The sequence below is a fragment of the Triticum urartu genome, chromosome 3A (genome assembly GCF_056163025.1).
Source record: "Triticum urartu cultivar PI428250 chromosome 3A, HENAU_Tu73, whole genome shotgun sequence".
Lineage (NCBI taxonomy): Eukaryota > Viridiplantae > Streptophyta > Magnoliopsida > Poales > Poaceae > Triticum > Triticum urartu.
The window spans coordinates 235,149,459-235,175,748 of record NC_141875.1 but is presented as its reverse complement, the minus strand read 5'-3'; the positions used below and the strand labels follow the sequence as shown (position 1 = coordinate 235,175,748).

Here is a 26,290-nt window from a genome sequence, read left to right as displayed (position 1 = left end):
ATAATACATACCCTCATACTCATATACCCGTATAAAATCTGATTAATGCGAACAAATTACCTCTACAACTTCATGTGAGTTTGTGAAATTAAAATGTACCGAAAAAGGCTTTCGCCCCGCTTTATAAAGAAAGCAATCACCGAGCACAAAGTAACAAGGTATCAACCACAGAACACACACCCAAACACAGCCACCGCTGACAGGACCGACGGGTACAAACACAAACGAACCCCAAGTTCAGCTGTGGGCACAACACAACAAGCCCAACGCAAAGAGACACAACACAGAACGGCGGTGGCGATGTTGTAAACGAACTAATCCGGCTCCAGCGGTGGTGGGAGAAGCGGTGGAGCCATCCGGAGAGCCATCGAGCGAAGCTGGGTGATGATGAAGGTGATGGCGTCTCTCTCCCAGGGACGGCTAAGCGGCCGCCAAAGCTGCAAGTAAACAAACCATTTGAACAAAGCGTCAGTAGCACGTCGAAGAGGAATGCGCTGAATTACAAGCTTATTTCTAATAGTCCATAGTGTCCAGGTTAGCACCCCGATGACCAGCCACCTGATATGGCAAACTGGGGAAGCTACCGCATGGAGTTCCGCGAAAAGAGCGGGCAAGTTGTTGTGATCCCAGCTTCCACCCACTATTTCGCGGAAGCAGCTTCATAGGAACTGCGCGGACACGCAGGTGAAGAAGATATGGTTCGAATCCTCTTTAGGCCCGCAGAGCGGACATCGCCCATCTCCTGGCCCATTGCGCTTCGGGACCTCCACGTCGGAGGGGAGGCGGCCACGAATCCATTGCCACATGAAAAACCGAATCTTCAACGGGAGCCGAATCTCCCAGATGGCGGAGAGAGCCTCATGTCCCATAGAAGGAGCGATGGCATGGTAGAGAGATTTAGCGGAGAATTGCCTCGATGGCTCTAGTCGCCACCTGGCACGGTCTTCTCCATCCTCCAGGTCAGGCGCGTGCAGCGCGATGCATTCCAACAGCTCATGCCAGTCCGCGATCTCCGCCAGTCCAAATGCTCTCCGGAACGCGAGTTGCCCTAAGTCAATAAGGGCCGTCGCGACAGAGATTCGCGGGTCAGCCGCGATGGAAAATAGGTCGGGAAAGCGTGCTGCAAGGGGAAGGTCCCCAGCCCATCGATCGAACTAGAACATCGTGGAGGTGCCCGACCCGACCGCGATCGAGGTGCCGATGCGGAGGACTGGCAGAAGCTGGATGATGGATTGCCAGAATTGGGACCCTCCGGAGCGCTGGCAAAAGGCCAGGGGTTGGCCACGGAGGTATTTCTGCTGAATGATGCGAAGCCACAAGCCACCCTCTCCGTTGACAATCTGCCACAGCCATCGCGTTAGGAGGGCAATGTTCATGCGTTTGGAGGACATGATCCCGAGACCCCCCTGGTCGCGCGTTTTACAGATCTCCGACCAGCGCACCATGTGGTATTTCTGCTTGTCTCCCTCACCGGCCCAAAAGAAGTGTCCCTGAACAGTGGCAATCTCGTGATGTAGAGTCTCCGGAAGGCTATAGAGGCTCATGATGAATAAGAGCAGGATGGCAAGGGACGAGTTAATAAGCACTGTCCGGGCCGCCTTCGAGAGCCAACGGCCTTGCCAAGGCTCGATGTGGTGTTAAAGCTTCCCAACCGTGGGGCGGAGCTCAGCCACCGTGAGCCTCGAATCACTAATGGGGATCCCCAGATAAGTCGTGGGGAAACACCCAAGCTGGCAATTGAGCCAATCCGCGATGCTCTGCCGTTCGTCTTGGGAGTATCTCAAGACCATGACCGCACTCTTATCAAAGTTGATCCTGAGGCCAGACATCTGCTGGAAGCAAAGCAGTAGGAACTTCAAGTTCATGATGTCAGTCTCCGTGCCTTCCACCATGATAATGGTGTCATCCGCATACTGGAGGAGGGATATGCCATTCCCCCTAACCAGATGCGGGACAATGCCCTTAATGTGGCCGGCGGCCTTGGCTTTATCTAAGATGGTTGTCAGAGCATCGACAACCATGTTGAAGAGGAACGGTGAAAAGGGGTCACCCTGGCGTACCCCACAAGATGTGGGGAAGAATGGGCCGACCTCCCCATTAATGTTCACCGATGTCCGGCCCGAGGAAACCATTTGCATCACTCGGGAGACCCACCTGTCGTCGAAGCCCTTCCGTAGCAGGCATTCCCGAAGGAAGGGCCAACTGACCGTGTCATATGCCTTGTGGAAATCCAGTTTTAAGAAGACTGCCTTGAGGTGTTTGGAGTGGACCTCATGGAGAGCTTCATGCAAAACCAGAACTCCGTCAAGTATATAACGACCCTGAATGAATGCCGACTGATCGGGGTGAGTGATCCTGTCGGCTATGGGGGCCACCCTAATGGCGTACCCCTTCGCAAGGATGCGGAAGATGACATTAATCACCGTGATCGGCCGAAACTGGCAGATCTCCGATGCCCTGGTTACTTTGGGAATGAGGGTGATGATCCCAAAGTTCAACCTGGTGAGGTCAATGGATCCAACGAAGAATTCCTCAAACAAGGCTGATACGTCTCCAACGTATCTATAATTTTTGATTGCTCCATGCTATATTATCTACTGTTTTGGACTATATTGGGCTTTATTTTCCACTTTTATATTATTTTTGGGACTAACCTATTAACCGGAGGCCCAGCCCAGAATTGTTGTTTTTTGCCTATTTCAGTGTTTCGGATAAACAGAATATCAAACGGAGTTCAAACGGAATAAAATCTTCGGAAACGTGTTTTTCTCACCGAACGTGATTCAGGAGACTTGGACCCTACTGCAAGGGATCAAAGAGGTGGCCACGAGGGTGGGGGGTGCCCCCCTAGGGCGCGCCCCCTACCTCGTGGGCCCCTCGGTACTCCACCAACGTACTCCTTCCTCCTATATATACACACATACCCCCAAACGATCAGAACAGGAGCCAAAAACCTAATTCCACCGCCGCAACTTTCTGTATCCACGAGATCCCATCTTGGGGCCTGTTTCGGAGCTCCGCCGGAAGAGGGTCGTCATCACAAAGGGCTTCTACATCATCCTAGCCCCTCCGATGAAGTGTGAGTAGTTTACCTCAGACCTTCAGGTCCATAGTTAGTAGCTAGATGGCTTCTTCTCTCTCTTTGGATCTCAATACAAAGTTCTCCCCCTCTCTTGTGGAGATCTATTCGATGTAATCTTCTTTTTGCGGTGTGTTTGTTGAGACCGATGAATTGTGGGTTTATGATCATGCCTAGATATTCTCATAATTATGCACAATTCTATTAATTGCTCAACAGTAATTTGTTCACCCACCGTAGAATACTTATGCTCTTGAGAGAAGCCACTAGTGAAACCTATGGCCCCCGAGTCTATTCTCATCATATCAATCTCCATCACTTTTATATTGTTTTGCTATTTACTTTGCCTTTACCTTTTACTTTTCATCTTTATATCAAAAATACCAAAAATATTCTACCTATCAAATCTCACTCTCGTAAGTGACCCTGAAGGGCTTGACAACCCCTAATCGCGTTGGTTGCGAGTAGCTATCGCTTTGTGCAGGTACGAGGGACTTGAGCGTGGGCTCCTACTGGATTGATACCTTGGTTCTCAAAAACTGAGGGAAATACTTACGCTACTCTGCTGCATCATCCCTTCCTCTTCGGGGAAAACCAACGCAAGCTCAAGACGTAGCAAGAAAGATTTCTAGCGACGTTGCCGAGGAGTCTACGCAAAAAGTCAATATACCAAGTACCCATCACAATCCCTATCTCTCGCATTACATTATTTGCCATTTGCCTCTCGTTTTCCTCTCCCCCCAATTCACCCTTGCCGTTTTATTCGCCCTCTCTCTCTCTATCCTCCCTCTCTGTTTGCCTCTTTTGTCCGCTTGCTTTTTGTTTGCTCGTGTGTTAGATTGCTTGTTTGTCGCAATGGCTCAAGATACTACCAAATTGTGTGACTTCACCAATACCAATAATAATGATTTCCTTAGCACTCTGATTGCTCCTCTTACCGATGCTGAATCTTGTGAAATTAATACTACTTTGTTGAATCTTGTTATGAAAGATCAATTCGCCGGCCTTCCTAGCGAAGATGCCGCTACTCATCTAAATAGCTTCGTTGATTTATGTGATATGCAAAAGAAAAAAGATGTCAATAATGATGTCGTTAAATTGAAGCTATTTCTTTTTTCGCTTAGAGATCGTGGCAAATCTTGGTTTTCGTCTTTGCCTAAGAATAATATTGATTCATGGAACAAATGCAAAGATGCTTTTATCTCTAAGTATTTTCCTCCCGCTAAGATCATCTCTCTTAGAAACGATATTATGAACTTTAAACAACTAGATCATGAACATGTTGCACAAGCTTGGGAGAGAATGAAATTAATGATACGTAATTGCCCTACTCATGGTTTGAATTTGTGGGTGATTATACAAATTTTTTATGTCGGATTGAATTTTGCTTCTAGAAATCTTTTAGATTCGGCCGCGGGAGGCACTTTTATGGAAATCACTTTAGGAGATGCTACTAAACTCCTAGATAATATTATGGTTAACTATTCTCAATGGCATACTGAAAGAACTTCTAATAAAAAAGTGCATGCGATAGAAGAAATTAATGTGTTGAGTGGAAAGATGGATGAACTTATGAAATTATTTGCTACTAAGAGTGTTTCTTCTGATCCTAATGATATGCCTTTGTCTACTTTGATTGAGAATAACAATGAATCTATGGATGTGAATTTTGTTGGTAGGAATAATTTTGGTAACAACGCTTATAGAGGGAATTTTAATCCTAGGCCATATCCTAGTAACCCTTCTAATAATTATGGGAATTCCTACAACAACTCTTATGGAAATTATAATAAGATGCCCTCTGATTTTGAATCTAATATTAAAGAATTTATTTCTTCGCAAAAGAATTTTAATGCTATGATTGAAGAAAAATTGCTTAAGATTGATGATTTGGCTAGGAACGTTGATAGAATTGCTCTTGATGTTGATACTTTGAAACTTAGATCTATTCCACCTAAGCATGATATCAATGAGTCTCTTAAAGCCATGAGAATTTCAATTGATGAGTGTAAAGAAAGAACCGCTAGGATGCGTGCTTCCAAAGATGCCTTTATTAAAGCGTGTTCTTCCAATTCCTATGAAAGTAATGATGAAGATCTAAAAGTTATTGATGTGTCTCCCATTAAATCTTTATTTTGCAATATGAATCTTGATGAAACTGAATATGATCTTCCTTTACCTAGAAGGCGTTCTAAAAATTCGAAGTATTTAGATCTTAATGATGAAATTGATGAAAGAGGGATTGAAAGAAATAAAAGTCTAGATGTTGCTAAACCCACTATATTGGATTTAAAGGAATTTAATTATGAAAATTGCTCTTTGATTGATTGTATTTCCTTGTTGCAATCCGTGCTAAATTCTCCACATGCTTATAGTCGAAATAAAGCCTTCACCGAACATATTGTTGATGCCTTGATGCAATCTTATGAAGAAAAACTTGAGTTGAAAGTTTCTATCCCTAGAAAACTTTATGATGAGTGGGAACCAACTATTAAAATTAAAATTAAACATTATGATTTTTATGCTTTCTGTGATTTGGGTGCTAGTGTCTCTACTATTCCCAAGACTTTGTGTGATTTACTAGATTTCCGTAATTTTGATGATTGCTCTCTAAACTTGCATCTTGCGGATTCCACTATTAAGAAACCTATGGGAAGAATTAATGATGTTCTTATTGTTGAAAATAGGAATTATGTGCCCGTAGATTTCATTGTTCTTGATATAGATTGCAATCCTTCTTGCCCTATTATTCTTGGTAGACCTTTCCTTAGAACGGTTGGTGCGATTATTGATATGAAGGAAGGGAATATTAGATTTCAATTTCCATTAAAAAGGGCATGGAACACTTTCCAAGAAAGAAAATAAAATTACCATACGAAACTATCATGAGAGCCACTTATGCATTGCCTACCAAAGATGGCAATACATAGATCTATCCTTGCTTGTTATGCCTAGCTAGGGGCGTTAAACGATAGCGCTTGTTGGGAGGCAACCCAATTTTATTTTTATTCCTTGATATTTGCTCCTGTTTAGTAATAAATAAATTATTTATCCTCTGTTTAGATTGTGTTTTTTGTGTTTAATTAGTGTCTATGCCAAATAGAACCGTTGGGAAGACTTGGGGAAAGTCTTGTTGAACATGCTGTAAAAAACAGAAATTTTAGCGCTCACGAGAACTTCTGCCATTTTTATTTGAAGAGTGCTATTTAGTTAATTCGTTTTGAAGATGATTAATATATAAATTCCTCACGTCCATCAATTTATTTTAGAATTTTTGGGGCTCCAGATCTTGCGCTAGCTACAGATTACTACAGACTGTTCTGTTTTTGACAGATTCTGTTTTTCGTGTGTTGTTTGCTTATTTTGATGAATCTATGTCTAGTAACATAGTTTATGATCCATAGAGAAGTTGGAATACAGTAGGTCTAACACCAATATAAATAAAGAATGAGTTCATTACAGTACCTTGAAGTGGTCTTTTGTTTTCTTTCGCTAACGGAGCTCACGAGTTTTCTATTCTGAGTTTTGTGTTGTGAAGTTTTCAAGTTTTGGGTGAATTCTTTTGATGGATCATGGAACAAGGAGTGGCAAGAGCCTAAGCTTGGGGATGCCCATGGCACCCCCAAGATAATCCAAGGACACCAAAAAGTTAAATCTTGGGGATGCCTCGGAAGGCATCCCCTCTTTTCGTCCACTTCCATCGGTAATTTACTTGGAGCTATATTTTTATTCACCAACATGATATGTGTTTTGCTTGGAGCGTCTTGTATTATTTGTGTCTTTGTTTGCTAGTATACCACAATCATCCTTTCTGTACACACCTTTTGAGAGAGCCATACATGAATTAAAATTTGATAGAATACTCTATGTGCTTCACTTATATCTTTTGAGCTAGATAATTTTGCTCTGTGTGCTTCACTTATATCTTTTGAGCTAGATAATTTTGCTCTATGTGCTTCACTTATATCCTTTTGAGCTAGATAATTTGCTCTATGTGCTTCACTTATATCCTTTGAGCTAGATAATTTTGCTCTATGTACTTCACTTAGATCTTTTAGAGCACGGTGGTGGATTTGTTTTAAAGAAACTATTGATCTCTCATGCTTCACTTAAATTATTTTGAGAGTCTCTTAATAGCATGGTAATTTGCCTAATAATAATATGCTTGGTATTCTAGATTTGTGAAGCTTTCTTTTGAGTGTGTTGAATACTAAGAAAAGATTGAAGCATGATAATTGTTTTGAGATATGGAGGTGATAATATTAAAGTCCTGATAGTTGAGTAGTTGTGAATTTAAAGAATACTTGTGTTGAAGTTTGTGATTCCCGTAGCATGCACGTATGGTGAACCGTTATGTGATGAAGTCGGAGCATGATTTATTTATTGATTGTCTTCCTTATGAGTGGCGGTCGGGGACGAGCGATGGTCTTCTCCTACCAACCTATCCCCCTAGGAACATGCGCGTAATACTTTGCTTTGATAACTTCTAAATTTTTGCAATAAGTATATGAGTTCTTTATGACTAATGTTGAGTCCATGGATTATACGCACTCCCACCCTTCCACCCTTGCCAGCCTCTCTAATACCGCGCAACTTTCGCCTGTATCATACACCTACCATATACCTTCCTCAAAACAGCCACCATACCTACCTATTATGGCATTCCCATAGCCATTCGGAGATATATTGCCATGCAACTTTCCACCATCTAGTTCATCATGACACATCCATCATTGTCATATTGCTTAGCATGATCATGTGGTTGACATAGTATTTGTGGCAAAGCCACCGTTCATAATTCTTTCATACTTGTCACTCGTGATTCATTGCATATCCCGGTACACCGCCGGAGGCATTCATATAGAGTCATAACTTGTTTTAGTATCAAGTTGTAATCATTGAGTTGTAAATAAATAGAAGTGTGATGATCATCATTCAATAGAGCATTGTCCCAAAAAAAGAGAAAGGCCAAAGAAAAAAAAAGAAGGCCCAAAAAATAATAATAAATAAATAAATAAAAAGGTGCAATGCTACTATCCTTTTTTTCACACTTGTGCTTCAAAGTAGCACCATGTTCTTCATATAGCAAGTCTCATATTTTGTGCTTCAAAGTAGCACCATGTTCTTCATATAGAGAGTCTCATATGTTGTCACTTTCATATACTAGTGGGAATTTTATGTTATAGAAATTGGCTTGTATATTCCAATGATGGGCTTCCTCAAATTGCCCTAGGTCTTCGTGAGCAAGCAAGTTGGATGCACACCCACTAGTTTCTTTTGTTGAGCTTTCATACATTTATAGCTCTAGTGCATCCGTTGCATGGCAATCCCTACTCACTCACATTGATATCTATTGATGGGCATCTCCATAGCCCATTGATACGCCTAGTTGATGTGAGACTATCTTCTCCTTTTTTGTCTTCTCCACAACCACCATTCTATTCCACCTATAGTGCTATATCCATGGCTCACGCTCATGTATTGCGTGAAGATTGAAAAAGTTTTGAAAAAGTTAGAGTATGAAACAATTGCTTGGCTTGTCATCGGGGTTGTGCATGATTTAAATACTTTGTGTGGGGAAGATGGAGCATAGCCAGACTATATGATTTTGTAGGGATAACTTTCTTTGGCCATGTTATTTTGAGAAGACATAATTGCTTTGTTAGTATGCTTGACGTATTATTATTTTCTATGTCAATATAAACTTTTGTCTTGAATCTTTCTAATCTGAATATTCATACCACAATTAAGAAGATTTGCATTGAAATTATGCCAAGTAGCACTTCGCATCAAAAATTCTCTTTTTATCATTTACCTACTCGAGGACGAGCAGGAATTAAGCTTGGGGATGTATGATACGTCTCCAACGTATCTATAATTTTTGATTGCTCCATGCTATATTATCTACTGTTTTGGACTATATTGGGCTTTATTGTCCACTTTTATATTATTTTTGGGACTAACCTATTAACCGGAGGCCCAGCCCAGAATTGCTGTTTTTTAACCTATTTTAGTGTTTCGGATAAACAAAATATCAAACGGAGTCCAAACGGAATAAAATCTTCGGAAACGTGATTTTCTCACCGAACGTGATCCAGGAGACTTGGACCCTATTGCAAGGGATCAAAGAGGTGGTCACGAGGGTGGGGGGCGCGCCTCCACCGACGTACTCCTTCCTCCTATATATACACACGTACCCCCAAACGATCAGAACAGGAGCCAAAAACCTAATTCCACCGCCGCAACTTTCTGTATCCACGAGATGCCATCTTGGGGCCTGTTCCGGAGCTCCGCCGGAAGAGGGCCGTCATCACGGAGGGCTTCTACATCATCCTAGCCCCTCCGATGAAGTGTGAGTAGTTTACCTCAGACCTTCGGGTCCATAGTTAGTAGCTAGATGGCTTCTTCTCTCTCTTTGAATCTCAATACAAAGTTCTCCCCCTCTCTTGTGGAGATCTATTCGATGTAATCTTCTTTTTGCGGTGTGTTTGTTGAGATCGATGAATTGTGGGTTTATGATCATGCCTAGATGTTCTCATAATTATGCACAATTCTATCAATTGCTCAACAGTAATTTGTTCACCCACCGTAGCATACTTATGCTCTTGAGAGAAGCCACTAGTGAAACCTATGGCCCCCGGGTCTATTCTCATCATATCAATCTCCATCACTTTTATATTGTTTTGCTATTTACTTTGCCTTTACCTTTTACTTTGCATCTTTATATCAAAAATACCAAAAATATTCTATCTATCAGATCTCACTCTCGTAAGTGACCGTGAAGGGCCTGACAACCCCTAATCGCGTTGGTTGCGAGTAGCTATCGCTTTGTGCAGGTACGAGGTACTTGAGCGTGGGCTCCTACTGGATTGATACCTTGGTTCTCAAAAACTGAGGGAAATACTTACGCTACTCTGCTGCATCATCCCTTCCTCTTCGGGGAAAACCAACGCAAGCTCAAGACGTAGCAAAGGTCATCACCTTTGGTTTAATCACCTCCCAGAAAGTCTGCTAGAACTTTACTAGGAGGCCATCCGGACCGGGGGCCGACGAAGCGTTCATACCCTTAATAGCCGCCCACACTTCAGCCTCAGAGAACGGGGCCATAAGGGCGGTGTTGTCAGCAGGAGAAACACAGCTGTGGGCAGGCCAAGTGTCAGCAGGGTCGTAAGGGCCGCGTTGTCAGCAGGACAAGACCTCCCCAAGGGGAGGCAGGGAATAGGTCTCTGTAGAAGCCGTCAACATGGGCCCGGATGTCCTTCGGCTGCTGCAGAAGGGTCTCGCCGTCCCAGAGAAGCGGGATGGAATTACGGCGACGACAGCCGTTGGCGATGGCTTGGAAGTATGCGGTATTGGTGTCCCCCTTAAGGACCCAATTCTGCGTACCTCGCAAGCGCCAGTAGGCCTCCTCGTTCGTGTATGTGACGGTGAGCTGGTCCTCCAAGTCATACCTAAGCATCCACTCCTCAAAGGATAGGCCTGTGGTGTCAGCCCGCATATCGAGGCCCTAGATGGCCTCAAGGAGGACTTTCTTACGCTCATGAATGTCTCAGCCCACGTTAGCACCCCATTCTTTCATGAATTGCCGGGACCACTTAACACACAAGTGCCAGGAGTCCACGGCCGAGAGGGCACGATGGGGGGCATCAAGCGCCGAGCGCCAACGAGCGGCCACCGCTGAGGTGAACCCAGGTTGCTGCAACCAGAAGGTTTCTAAACGGAAACGGGGCAGTAGGGGGGACGCTCGTTCTCCGAGGATAGGAGGAGGGGCACGTGATCGGATCCGATCCACGTGATACCCCAGAGCGAAGCTAGGGGGCAACGAATGTCCCGCTCAGGGGAAGCAAAGACCCTGTCGAGGACAGACCGGGTCGGCTCCACGAAGTCCCATATCCGCGATGCAGTCATTGAACATCTGCATCCGGGGGAAGTTGACCAAATTATTGCTCTTGTCTTCCTCCGACCAGATGAGGTTGAAGTCGCCGCCCACTACCACTGGTAGCTGGGCGGCCACCACCTTCCTCCGGAGTGGTCTATTTTTACTAAACCTTGATAGTAGTGATACACATGTTCATAGTATTGAAGCCAAAAGATGCAGAGTTGATAATGATAGTGCAACTTATTTGTGGCACTGCCATTAGGTCATATTGGTGTAAAGCGCATGAAGAAACTCCATTCTGATGGACTTCTGGAATCACTTGATTATGAATCACTTGGTACTTGCGAACCATGCCTCATGGGCAAGATGACTAAAACTCCGTTCTCCGGAACAATGGAGCGAGCAACAGAGTTATTGGAAATCATACATACTGATGTATGTGGTCCAATGAACATTGAAGCTCGCGGCGGATATCGTTATTTTCTCACCTTCACAGATGATTTGAGCAGATATGGGTATATCTACTTGATGAAACATAAGTCTGAAACATTTGAAAAGTTCAAAGAATTTCAGAGTGAAGTGGAAAATCATCGTAACAAGAAAATCAAGTTTCTACGATCTGATCGTGGAGGTGAGTATTTGAGTTATGAGTTTGGACTTCATTTGAAACAATGCGGAATAGTTTCGCAACTCACGCCACCTGGAACACCACAACGTAATTGTAACACCCCGGATGTAATTTACCTTATATGTATCCCAACTCTTGCCGTTTCCGGCCTTAAGTTATTTTATTTTCTTGGGTTTGGGTTTTTTTCTCCGTGTGTGGTTGTCGTGGTCATGCATCTCATATCATGTCATCATGTGCATTGCATTTGCATACGTGTTCATCTCATGCATCCGAGCATTTTCCCCGTTGTCCGTTTTGCATTCCAGCGCTTCGTTCTCCTCCGGTGGTCATTTCTACCTTTATTTCGTGTGTGGGGATTGAACATTACCGGATTGGACCGGGACTTGCCAAGCGGCCTTGGTTTACTACCGGTAGAACGCCTGTCAAGTTTCGTACCATTTGGACTTCGTTTGATGCTCCAATGGTTAACCGAGGGACCGAAAAGGCCTCGTGTGTGTTGCAGCCCAACACCCCTCCAATTTGGCCCAAAACCCACCAAAACCCTCTCCATCATCTAGAGCGTTCGATCACGATCGCGTGGCCGAAAACCGCACCTCATTTGGACTCTCCTAGCTCCCTCTACCTATAAACATGTGTCTCCTCCCGGATTTTTCGCGCAGTCCAAACCCTAACCCGCTCCTCCGTGCCGCCGGACACGTCCGCCACCGACCGGACGCGTCCGCCCCCGCCCGCATCCAATCAGAAACCGCCACGTGTCGCCGCCACCTCCCACCGCCGCCGGCCCGCTCAGCCCGCGCCGGGCCCTCCCCACCGCACGCCCGGGCCGCTGCCTCCTCTCACCCCGCGCCGCCTGGGAGCCCGAGCCGCCGCCGCACTTCGCAGCCCGCCGCCGCCGCGCCATTGCCGGCCGGAGCGAGCTCCGCCGGCCGGATCTCCTCGCCCGCGCCGCCCCGGCTTCCTCACCGCCCGCCGCCGCCAGGACTCGCCGGCGCCGCCCCGGCCTCTCCTCCCCTCGGCCTCGCCTTCCTCCAAGTCCGACGGCTTCGGCCGCCGCCGTTTACTCTCTGGCGAACAGGATTCCGGCCGTCCTCGGGAAGCGTGCCGCCGGATCTCAGATCTAGATCTCGGTTGACTTTCCGTCCCTAACCCTAATTATTTTGCTATGTTCGTCGTGTCGTAACTCCTCATCCGTAACTCCGTTTTGGGCATATAGCATATCAAAATGTTCGCCTCCGAGAGTACATCATTTCATCTCATTGCATCATTTTCATTTGAGTTCATCTTGATGCCCGAAATGCTGTTAGAAGAATGCTATTTGAGATAATTGTCAGATCTGCTGCTCCAATTAGATATTTGTCATTTTTGCCATGATTAATGTGTGCATGATATGCCCTGGTGCCCTACATGTGTTTGGTTATATGTTTTGCCATCTATCCAGAGGTGCAACCCATGTATTTTTGTGATGTGTGTGGTGACTAGCATGAGCTTGCAAAGTGGTGCATTTGTTAATGCTGTTTTCAGGGACTTAGCATTTCCACTAAGTCCTTGAGCTGGTTATCTCATCTGGCCATATATTCATGTTGTTTCCTAGTGATCCGTGCCTCTTTTGAGGATGATCAGTAAGGATGTTTTGTTAATATTGTAGTGCTCTATCCATCCATGTCTTTGTTTGCAATTATGTAGCACCCTAGCTTGAGTCAATCGAGCTCTACTTTTGCTATTTCGTGAATCTGGGCAGATTGTCTACTTGTTAGCGATGTTGCCGGTGATGTTGTAGTTGAACCGTGCATGCTATGTTATTGTTCTTGCCATGTCTAGCTTGTATTTTGTGTATTCTTGATGGGTGTATGCTTAGATTGTCATGACTTGCTCTGTAGTGAGTGCATCGAGCTCATAAACATGCCTACTTGATATCTGTTTCAGCATGCTCCAGTTTTCACCAAGTCTGTGATTTGATTATGTTTTTTCCATGTTCACATGCTTGCAAATGTATTTTCTGATCCCTTTTGGCTCAAGGTCACTAAGGGAATTTTGTTAAGCTCTTTGAGTAGCTCCATGCCATGCTTTACTTTGCCATGTTCAGGTCCTATAGAATATTGTTTTCATGCTTCGAAGAGTGCTATCTGATATGAAATTCCAGACAAGTGTTAATTTCACTAAGTCTGAAATCTGTTTGTCAAATGCATTTTTGCCATGCTTGTTTGAACCTGTTAATGGATGAATTGGCCGTAGCTCAGTGCTAGACTTTTGTTAAGCTTCATGAACGGTTTCCTGCCATGTATTTTGATGCCATGTTTGAGTGCTGTAGCAGGTTCATCTCGTTGCATTTAGATGGCTACTTGCTGTAAATCGCAGAACGTGGTCATATTTGAATTGCTTGCCATTTCCAAACCATAACTCCGATTCCGGCGTTCTTTATATCGTTTTCAAGCGATTTCATCTCATCTTTCCAGTGGCACACTTGGATTTCCATGTTGAGGCCAGGTTCATGCATTCCTTGTCACATCTTGCATATGCATCCCGCATCGCATCCCGCATAGCATACCATCCTTGCATCATATTGTTTGAGCTTTACGCGTGGTTGATTGTGTTTCGCTTGCTTGTTTGTCTTGTTTGGGTAGAGCCGGGAGACGAGTTCGCTAATGAGGAGCCCGTTGATTTTGCTATCGAGGATCCAGTCAACTCTGACAACTTTGCAGGCAAGATGATCATACTCTCGAAATCACTACTATCTTTGCTTTGCTAGATGCTCGCTCTTTTGCTATGCCTATGCTACCATGCCTACCACTTGCTTATCATGCCTCCCAAATTGCCATGTTCAGCCTCTAACCCACCATGTCCTAGCAAACCGTTGATTGGCTATGTTACCGCTTTGCTCAGCCCCCCTCTTATAGCGTTGCTAGTTGCAGGTGAAGATTGGAGACCGTTCCTTGTTGGAACATTTTTTACTTGTTGGGATATCATTATATTGCCATGTTATCTTAATGCATCTATATACTTGGTAAAGGGTGGAAGGCTCGGCCTCTCGCCTAGTGCTTTGTTCCACTCTTGCCGCCCTAGTTTCCGTCATATCGGTGTTATGTTCCCGGATTTTTGCGTTCCTTACGTGGTTGGGTTATAATGGGAACCCCTTGATAGTTCGCCTTGAATAAAGCTTTTCCAGCAATGCCCAACCTTGGTTTTACCATTTGCCACCTAGCCTCTTTTTCCCTTGGGTTTCCGGAGCCCGAGGGTCATCTTATTTAGCCCTCCCCGGGCCTGTGCTCCTCTGAGTGTTGGTCCAACCGAGCAATGTCCGGGGCTACCAGGGGCAACTCTGGGCTGGCCTACCCGACATCTTGCTCATCCGGTGTGCCCTGAGAATGAGATATGTGCAGCTCCTATCGGGATTTGTTGGCACATCTGGGCGGTGTTGCTGGATTTGTTTTAACTTGTCGAAGTGTCTTGAAGAACCGGGATACCGAGTCTGATCGGAATGTCTCGAGAGGAGGTCTATTCCTTCATTGACCGTGAGAGCTTGTCATGGGCTAAGTTGGGACTCCCTTGCAGGGATTTGAACTTTCGAAAGCCGTGCCCGCGGTTATGGGCAGATGGGAATTTGTTAATGTCCGCTTGTAGATAACTTGAACCTTAACTTAATTAAAATGAATCAACAGTGTGAGTTGCCGTGATGGTCTCTTCTCGGCGGAGTCCGGGAAGTGAACACGGTGTTGGAGTAATGCTTGACGTAGGTTGCCCCCTAGTTTTTCGACCGTGCTTTGCCTCCTCTTCTCGCACTCTTTTGCGAATAGGTTAGCCATCATATATGCTAGTCGCTTGCTGCAGCTCCACATATTTACCTTGCCTTACCTATTAAGCTTAAATAGTCTTGATCGCAAGGGTGCGAGATTGCCGAGTCCCTGCGGCTCACAGATTACTTCCAAACCAGATGCAGGGCCTGATGATTCCGCTCCAGGTGACGCGCTCGAGCTCAAGTGGGAGTTCGACGAGGATTCTCAATGATACTACGTGTCTTTCCCTGATGATCAGTAGTGGTGCCCAGTTGGGGGTGATCGGGACCGTGTCGCTTGTTGGGTTATCTTTTATTTTGGCGCCGTAGTCGGGCCATGAGTGTTTGAATGATGTAATGCTATTTTATGTACTTGATTGACGTGGCGAGTGTAAGCCAACTATGTTATCTCCCCTTTTATTATCTATATTACATGGGATGTTGTGAGGATTGCCTAACTTGCGACATATGCCTTTAATGCGATTATGTCTCTAAGTCGTGCCTCGACACGTGGGAGCTATAGTCGCATCGAGGGTGTAACAGTAATGGTGTGTCCGAACGTCGTAACCGCACTTTATTAAATATGGTGTGATCTATGATGTCTCTCACTGATTTACCGCTATCGTTTTGGGGTTATGCTTTAGAGATGGATGCATTCACGTTAAATAGGGCACCATCTAAATCCGTCGAGACGACACCTTATGAACTATGGTTTTGCAAGAAACCCAAGTTGTCGTTTCTTAAAGTTTGGGGCTGCGATGCTTATGTGAAAAATCTTCAACCTGATAAGCTCGAACCCAAATTGGAGAAATGTGTCTTCATAGGATACCCAAAGGAGATTGTTGGGTACACCTTCTATCACAGATCCGAAGGCAAGATATTCGTTGCTAAGAATGGATCCTTTCTAGAGAAGGAGTTTCTCTCGAAAGAAGTGAGTGGGAGGAAAGTAGAACTTGACGAGATAATTGTACCTTTTCCCTTATTGGAAAGTAGTTCATCAATGAAATCAGTTCCAGTGATTCCTACACCAGTAAGTGAGGAAGCTAATGATGATGATCATGAAGCTTCTGATCAAGGTACTACCGAACCTTGTAGGTCAACCAGAGTAAGATCCGCACCAGAGTGGTATGGTAATCCTATTCTGAGAGTCATGTTACTTGACCATGACGAACCTACGAACTATGAGGAAGCGATGATGAGCCCAGATTCCGCAAAATGGCTTGAGGCCATGAAATCTGAGATGGGATCCATGTATGAGACCAAAGTATGGACTTTGGTTGACTTGCCCGATGATCGGCAGGCCATAGAGAATAAATGGACCTTCAAGAAGAAGACTGACGCTCGGTAATGTTGCTGTCTATAAAGCTCGACTTGTTGCAAAAGGTTTTTGACAAGTTCAAGGAGTTAACTATGATGAGACCTTCTCACCCGTAGCGATGCTTAAGTCCGTACGAATCATGTTAGCAATTGTCGCATTTTATGATTATGAAATTTGGCAAATGGATGTCAAAACTGCATTCCTTAATGGACACCTTAAAGAAGAGTTGTATATGATGCAACCAGAAGGTTTTGTCGATCCAAAAGGAGCTAACAAAGTGTGCAAGCTCCGGAGATCCATTTATGGACTAGTGCAAGCCTCTCGGAGTTGGAATATATGCTTTGATAGTGTGATCAAAGCATATGGTTTTGTACAGACTTTTGGAGAAGCCTATATTTACAAGAAAGTGAGTGGGAGCTCCGTAGCATTTCTGATATTATATGTAGATGACATATTGTTGATAGGAAATGATACTGAATTTCTGAATAGCATGAAGGGATACTTGAATAAGAATTTTTTCAATGAAAGACCTCGGTGAAGCTGCTTATATATTGGGCATCAAGATCTATAGAGATAGATCAAGACGCTTGATTGGACTTTCACAAAGCACATACCTTTATAAAGTTTTGAAGAAGTTCAAAATGGATCAGGCAAAGAAAGGGTTCTTGCCTGTATTATAAGGTGTGAAGTTGAGTCAGACTCAATGCCCAATCACTGCAGAAGATAGAGGGAAAATCAAAGGTGTTCCCTATGCTTCAGCCATAGGCTCTATCATTTTTGCAATGTTGTGTACCAGACCTGATGTGTGCCTTGCTATAAGTTTAGCAGGGAGGTACCAAAGTAATCCAGGAGTGGATCACTGGACAACGGTCAAGAACATCCTGAAATACCTGAAAAGGACCAAGGATATGTTTCTCATATATGGAGGTGACAAAGAGCTCGTCGTAAACGGTTACGTCAATGCAAGCTTTGACACTGATCTGGATGACTCTAAGTCACAAACCGGATACGTGTTTTATTAAATGGTGGAGCTGTCAGTTGGTACAGTTCCAAGCAGAGCATCATGGCGGGATCTACGTGTGAAGCGGAATACATAGCTGCTTCGGAAGCAGCAAATGAAGGAGTCTGGATGAAGGAGTTCATATCCGATCTAGGTGTCATACCTAGTGCATCGGGTCCAATGAAAATCTTTTGTGACAATACTGATGCAATTGCCTTGGCAAAGGAATCCAGATTTCACAAGAGAACCGAGCACATCAAGAGACGCTTCAATTCGATCCGCGATCAAGTCAAGGAGGGAGACATAGAGATTTGCAAGATACATACGGATCTGAATGTTGCAAACCCATTGACTAAGCCTCTCTCACGAGCAAAACATGATCAGCACCAAGACTCCATGGGTGTTAGAATCATTACAATGTAATCTAGATTATCGACTCTAGTGCAAGTGGGAGACTGAAGGAAATATGCCCTAGAGGCAATAATAAAGTTGTTATTTATATTTCCTTATATCATGATAAATGTTTATTATTCATGCTATAATTGTATTAACCGGAAACTTAGTACATGTGTGAATACATAGACAAACAGAGTGTCACTAGTTTGCCTCTACTTGACTAGCTTGTTGAATCAATGATGGTTATGTTTCCTAACCATAGACATGAGTTGTCATTTGATTAACGAGATCACATCATTAGAGAATGATGTGATTGACATGACCCATTCGTTAGCTTAGCACGATGATCGTTTAGTTTGCTGCTATTGCTTTCTCCATAACTATACATGCTCCTATGACTATGAGATCATGCAACTCCCGACTATGATACATGTGTGAATACATAGAGAAAACAAAGTGTCCCTAGTATGCCTCTACTTGACTAGCTCGTTAATCAAAGATGGTTAAGTTTCCTGACCATATGCATGTGTTGTCATTTGATGAACAAGATCACATCATTAGGAGAATGATGTGATGGACAAGACCCACCATTAGCTTAGCATAATGATCTTAAGTTTTATTGCTATTGCTTTCTTCATGACTTATACAAATTCCTTTGACTATGAGATCATGCAACTCTTGAGTACCAGAGGAACACTTTGTGTGCTACCAAACGTCACAATGTAACTGGGTGATTATAAAGGTGATCTATAGGTGTCTCCGATGGTGTTTGTTGAGTTGGCATGGATCAAGATTAGGATTTGTCACTCTGATTGTCGGAGAGGTATCTCTGAGCCCTCTCGGTAATGTACATCACTATAAGCCTTGCAAGCAATGTAGCTAATGAGTTAGTTACAGGATGTAGCATTACGGAACGAGTAAAGAGACTTGCCAGTAACGAGATTGAACTAGGTATTGGGATACCGACGATCGAATCTCAGACAAGTAACATACCGATGACAAAGGGAACAACGTATATCGTTATGCGGTTTGACCGATAAAGATCTTCATAGAATATGTAGGAACCAATATGAGAATCCAGGTTTCGCTATTGGTTATTGACCGGAGACATGTCTCGGTCATGTCTACATAGTTCTCGAACCCGTAGGGTCCGCACGCTTAACGTTCGGTGACGATTGATATTACGAGTTTATGTGTTTTGATGTACCGAAGGTAGTTCGGAGTCCCGGATTTGATCACAGACATGATGAGGAGTCTCGAAATGGTCAAGGCGTAAAGATTGATATATTGGAAGCCTATGTTTGGACATCGGAATGGTTCCGGGTGAAATCGGGAGTATACCGGAGCACCGGGAGGTTACTGAAACCCCCCGGGAGGTATTTGGGCCTTAGTGGAAGAGAGGGAAAAGAATCAAAGGAGGGGGCGCGCCCCCCAAACCCAATCCGAATTGGGAGGGGGGGTCGGCCCCCTTTCTTTCCTTCTGCCTCCTCCTTCCTTCTCTCCTAGAACCAACAAAGGGAAGATGGGGAATCCTACTCCCGGTGGGAGTAGGACTCCCTTGGGGCACTGCTAGAGAGGCCGGTGCCCTCCCCCTCCTCCACTCCTTTATATACAGGGGAGGGGGCACCCCATGGACACACACGTTGATCATTGATCTTTAGCCGTGTGTGGTGCCCCCTCCACCATAATCCACCTCGGTAATATCGTAGCGGTGCTTAGGCAAAGCCCTGTTACGGTAGCAACATCATTACTGTCATCACGCCGTCGTGCTGACGAAGCTCTCCCTCGAAGCTCTACTGGATCGTGAGTTCGCGAGACGTCACCGAGCCAAACGTGTGCAGATCACGGAGGTGCCGTATCTTCGGTACTAGATCGATCGATCGTGAAGACGTACGACTACATCAACCGCGTTGCCATAACACTTCTGCTTACGGTCTACGAGGGTACGTAGACGATAGTCTCCCCTCTCGTTGCTGTGCATCACCATGATCTTGCGTGTGCGTAGGAATTTTTTTGAAATTACTGCGTTCCCCAACAAGAGTTGTGGGCGATAATAGTCATACTGCTTACCAGCATGTCATACTTTGATTTAGCGGTATTGTTGGATGAAGCGGTCCAGACCGACATTACATGACCGCGTTCATGAGACTGGTTCTACCGACGTGCTTCGCACACAGGTGGCTAGTGGGTGTCTGTTTCTCCAGCTTTAGTTGAATCGAGTGTGACTACGCCCGGTCCTTGTTGAAGGTTAAAACAACACACTTGACGAAAAATCCTTGTGGTTTTGATGCATAGGTAAGAACGGTTCTTGCTAGAAGCCCGTAGCAGCCACGTAAAACTTGCAACAACAAATTAGAGGGCGTCTAACTTGTTTTTGCAGGGCATGTTGTGATGTGATATGGTCAAGACGTGATGAGATATAAATTGTTGTATGAGATGATCATATTTTGTTGAAGTTATCGGCAACTGGCAGGAGCGTTATGGTTGTCTCTCTATTGCATAAGATGCAAGCGCCATATAATTGCTTTACTTTATCGATTCAATAGCAATAGTTGCAAAAGCAATAGTTGGTGAGATGACCATATGACGACACATCAATAAAGATCAAGATGATGGAGATCATGGTGTCATGCCAGTGACGATGGAGATCATGACGGTACTTGGAGATGGAGATCAAAGGCACAAGATGATGATGGCCATATCATGTCACATATTTTGATTGCATGCGATGTTTATCCTTTATGCATCTTATTTTTCTTAGTACGATGGTAGCATTATGAGATGATCCCTTACTAAAATTTCAAGGTATAAGTGTTCTCCCTAAGTATGCACCGCTGCGACAGCTCTTCGTGCTGAGACACCACGTGACGATCGGGTGTGATAAGCTCTACGTTCACATACAACGGGTGCAAGCTAGTTTTGCACATGCAGAATACTCGGGTTAAACTTGACGAGCCTAGCATATGCATATATGGCCTCGGAACACTAAGACCGAAAGGTCGAACGTGAATCATATAGTAGATATGATCAACATAGCGATGTTCACCATTGAAAACTACTCCATCTCACGTGATGATTGGACATGGTTTAGTTGATTTGGATCACATGATCATTTAGATGACTAGAGGGATGTGTATCTAAGTGGGAGTTCGTAAGTAATATGATTAATTGAACTTTAGTTTATCATGAACTTAGTTCTGATACTATTTGCATATCTATGTTGTAGATAAATTGCTCGCGTATTACTTCCTCGTTTATTTTTGATAAAGGGATGACCTATGGAGAACTGTGAAATCTTCTGTCCTTTAATATTAGGTATATATATGTTCCTAGAGAAAACTAGGTTAAAAGATGATAGTAGTAATGATGCGGACTAAGTCAGTGATTTGAGGATTATCCTCATTGCTGCACAGAAGAATTATGTCCTTGATGCACCTCTAGGTGACGGACCTATTGCAGGAGCATATGCAGACGTTATGAACATTTGGCAAAGCTCCGTATGATGACTACTTGATAGTTTAGTGCACCATGCTTTACGGCTTAGAACCAGGACTTCAAAAACGTTTTGAACACCACGGAGCATATAAGATGTTCCAAGAGCTGAAATTTGTATTTCAGACTCATGCCCGAGTCGAGAGGTATGAGACCTCTGCCTACAAGATGGAGGAGAATAGCTCAACCAGTGAGCATGTGCTCAGAATGTCTGAGTACTACAATTGCTTGAATCAAATGGGAGTTAATCTTCCAGATAAGATAGTGATTGACAGAGTTCACTAGTCACTATCACCAAGATACTAGAACTTTGTGATGAACTATAATATGTAAGGGATGACGAAAACGATTCCCGAGCTCTTCGCGATGCTGAAATCAGCGAAGGTAGAAATCAAGAAAAGCATCAAGTGTTGATGGTTGTCAAGACCACTATTTTCAAGTAAAAGGGCAAGGGAAAGAAAGGGAACTTCAACAAGAATGGCTAGCAAGTTGCCACTCCCATGAAGAAGCCCAAAGCTAGACCCAAGCCTGAAACTGAGTGCTTCTACTGCAAAGGGAATGGTCACTGGAAGCGGAACTACCCCAAATACTTGGTGGATAAGAAGGATGGCAAAGTGAACAAAGGTATATTTGATATACATGTTATTGATGTGTACTTTACTAGTGTTCATAGCAACCCCTCAGTATTTGATACTGGTTCAGTTGCTAAGAGTAGTAACTCGAAACGGGAGTTGCAAAATAAGTAGAGACTAGTTAAGGGATAGGTGATGATGTGAGTTGGAAGTGATTACAAGGTTGATAAGATCACCATCGCACACTCCCTTTACCTTCGGGATTAATGTTGAACCTAAAATAAATGTTATTTGGTGTTTGCGTTGAGCATAAATATGATTGGATCATGTTTATTGCAATACGGTTATTCATTTAAGTCAAAGAATAATTGTTGTTCTATTTACATGAATAAAACCTTCTATGGTCATACACTCAATATAAATGATTTATTGAATCTCGATCGTAGTGATACACATATTCATAATATTGAAGCCAAAAGATGCAAAGTTAATAATGATAGTGCAACTTATATGTGGCACTGCCATTTAGGTCATATTGGTGTAAAGCGCATGAAGAAACTCCATGCTGATGGACTTTTGGAATCACTTGATTATGAATCACTTGATGCTTGCGAACCATGCCTCATGGGCAAGATGACTAAGACTCCGTTCTTCGGAACAATAGAGAGAGCAACAGACTTGTTGGAAATAATACATACGGATGTGTGTGGTCCAATAAGTGTTGAGGCTCTGTAGCGACCCGACCTCAAACGGCCAAGTCTCTGTGCTTAAGTGTCTGTGGTCCAATAAGTGTTGATACTGGATCGGTAATGCTGACACACACAGTACTTGAGGATTTATAACAGAGTAGCAATCACACACTTATTACATTGAATGTCTCAAAAGAGAACTTATTACAATAAATATGGCTTAAGGCCATCTAATACGATAACATCGGAAGGCTTGGAAGATAAAGTGAGTCCATCAACTCCAACGGCATAGCTGAGCTGCACGACAACGACCTAACGAACCTTAATCCTCGTCTGAAAGTCTGCAACATAATCGTTGCAGCCCGAAAACGGGTCAGCACATGGAATATGCTGGCAAGATAACACAGTAGAGCAAGAACAGAATAATGCTATCACTACATGCATATTTGGCTGTTGGAAAGCTCTATGGTTATAGTTTTTGCGAAAAGCCAATTTTTCCCTACAACAAAGGAATAGATTTTATTTAACTATCATGGTAGTTGAAAAATCATTGAGAAGGTTCCTCCAACTCAATCCCAATTAAAGTAATTAACAACCCAACAATATTAGTTTAGAGTGATGAGATACTTATGATACTCCAAGTACTAGATACTCAAGATGTCCATAACCGGGGACACGACTAACCATGATTAGTTTATACACTCTGCAGAGGTTTGCGCACTTTTCCCCACAAGACCTGATCTCCTCCGTTGGATTTCTCACACTACAGGGTGTTTGAGAAACGGATGACCGAGACACAGTCTTTCAGAAGCATTAACTCCTTACTCCGGGTAGACCATACCAACCTACATCCCACTACCTGCTGATCCACCTCCTCGGAAGCTTCACGCAACTTACTCAACTATGCTAGAGCCCATAATAGCTTGTGGCTGCACACAGAAGTTTCTAGCATGAAAATATCTCAGTTCCCTTTGAGCATGGGTGGCGGACCATAGGATTATCACACGGGTACTCCGGGATATCCTAGGACAAGGCTGAGTTCCCCAGGTGCCCAACAAACAATCCATCCAGATGTGTATTCAAGTTGCCACCTTAAGCTGAACCATTAATTAACAATCTCACATCTGTCATGGATTTCACTCAACCAACCACATCTACGAGCATAGCATAGCAATATAAGCAATACGTAGAAGTAACTCCCAAGGGTTTGAATATAACAGGGCAATAGGTTCTACCTCATCAACTACTTCCCAACCCTCATGTTAATCACATCCTAACCATGCAATGTCTGAGGATTGGAACTAATGCATAAAAACTGGGTGATAAAGGGGTATGATCAAAGTGTTACTTGCCTTGCTAATGATCCGTAAAACCTAGGGATTCGTAGTAGCACGCTTCGCACTCCGGGTGTTCTATCACAAACAAACAATAGCATACATAAGCAATCAAGCAAAGAAACATGGGTAAAACTCAAACAAGAAGATCTAACCAGAAAGCTCAACTTAAGAACTCCGGTTTGCGAAAAGAATCAAATCAAACGGAGCAACGAAACTCAAACTGCGAAAGAAACAAGATCCGTTTACTAATCTGGACCAAGGTCAAATTTATAGTAGCAAAAGATTGTTCAAGTTGATTAAATGGAAAGAGGGCCTCGAGACGAAGATCTAGGCGCTTGAATCGCCTGATTCTGACAAACGAGCGAAAAGATAAACTAAAACGAAAATCGGATCAGACATCGCGATTGAAAATAATCGCGGAAAATCCGAGAAAAAGAAAATTGACGAATAGGCTAACGAACGAACGTTCGTTGTCTGTTACTAACGAGTAAACTCCGTTCGTTAAAACGAACGTACGGACGAACGTCCGCAAAGTAACTAAACCGCGAAAAACCGGTGAACCGATCTATCCAAAAAAACTAGGGTTTCTAGAAAAATCCGAACCGGGTTTTAAAAAAAAACCCGAATGGTTCTACCTCCGGTGAAGTCTGGCATGGCGGGGCTGCTCCGGCGGGCGGCGGGGTAGTGCCGGGCGGCGGCGGTGCGGGCAAAGGGCTGTGGTGGCGGTGCGGGCAAAGGGCTGCGGTGGCAGCTCCGGTGAGGGGCGGCGGCGGGGCGGCGCGGTAGCGGGCGACCGCGACGCGGCGGCTTGCGGTGGCGGGGTCGACGGCTTGCGGCGGCGGGTTGGTGCGGGCTCCAAGGGCGGTGGGGCGGCGGCTTTTAAGGAAGGGGCGGGGCGGCGCGGCTTGGAGGAGGGTGCACGACACGGGAGTCCTGGCCGGACTCCGCTTCGCGGCGGCGGCGCGGTCTCGGTCTCCCGAGCGGAGACGAGGCGCGAGTGGCTGGGCCGGCTGGGCTGGGCTTCGGCCCAGTCGGGCGCTAAAACTTAAAAAAAAAAATTCCGCCGAAACTAAAAAAATCCTAGAAAAATAAAATAAAATTCTAAAAATGCCAAAACAAATTTTCGCCGTCTAAATAAAATATTTAGAACAAGGTGAACATTTTCTTGGCCCTAAAATGCAACTTTGAAAAACATGCACTTTTTCTAATTCAAATAAAATAGCAATAAACTCCGGATAAAAATCAAATATTTGATTTTAATCTTTTGTCCTCCAATATTTCATTTATTTTGGAGAAGTCATATTATCTCCTCTCATGTATTTTACTATGAAATATTTTCGGAGAGAAAAATAATTAAAATCAAAAATCCTTGTTTCAATATTTGATAAAACTCAAATATGAAAAAAATGTTGGGGATATAGCTATCAGTTATGACCCGCCCAGGAGGGGCCGGGTCAGCCCCAATGGCGGGTCACAAAGGAAGCCCAATAGACATTCAAGGCGATAGGTTATTAAACCTTATAGAAGGCCTAAAGGCCTAGCGGCGGCTTAAGGCCCAATATTGTAAACTGCCGTATGTAAGGAAAGACTTGTAAGGAAAGGAATGTAAAAGAAGTCACCGAGCCGGACACGATTTATGAGCCGGCCGGGACTCTGTAGGCCACCAGGCGTCAACCCATGTATATAAGGGGACGATCCGGTGGCGGCTTAGGGCAAGAAACAAGAGATCGATAACCAAGCCGGCGAACTAGCCTCTTGGTGATCGAAACCCCAGCAATATCAACACAACTAGACGTAGGCTTTTACCTTCATCGTAAGGGGCCGAACTAGTATAAAATCTCTCGTGTCCTTTGTCCCAATTAACCCCTTTAAGCTTCCTAGTTGCGATGGCCCTACGACTAAGTCCTTTTGCTAGGACATCTACCGTGACAATTCCACGACAGTTGGCGCCCACCGTGGGGCCAACGCACGGTGGATTTGAGTTCTTGAAGGGCAACTTTGAAGGGCTCAAGGGATACGCTGTGGGCCAGATGACCAAGAGTCGTCGCAGCAAACTCTACATCAACAACGAAGGCTGGGGCCCCGAGGCCGGCTCAATTGAGTATGGGTATCGGGTACCCTTCGGCGGAAT

The 26,290-nt window shown here is 44.3% G+C and overlaps 1 protein-coding gene across 1 annotated transcript; it reads right to left on the bottom strand.

The window, feature by feature from the left end:
- Positions 1 to 659: 659 nt before the first annotated feature.
- LOC147979317 (uncharacterized) lies at positions 660 to 1,353 on the bottom strand. The gene is made up of 2 exons (XM_087515151.1): positions 1,338 to 1,353; positions 660 to 1,120 (listed from the first exon to the last, which is right to left on the bottom strand). Exons 1-2 carry the CDS (start codon positions 1,351 to 1,353, stop codon positions 660 to 662), a joined length of 477 nt encoding a protein of 158 aa, XP_087371277.1.
- Positions 1,354 to 26,290: the final 24,937 nt, after the last annotated feature.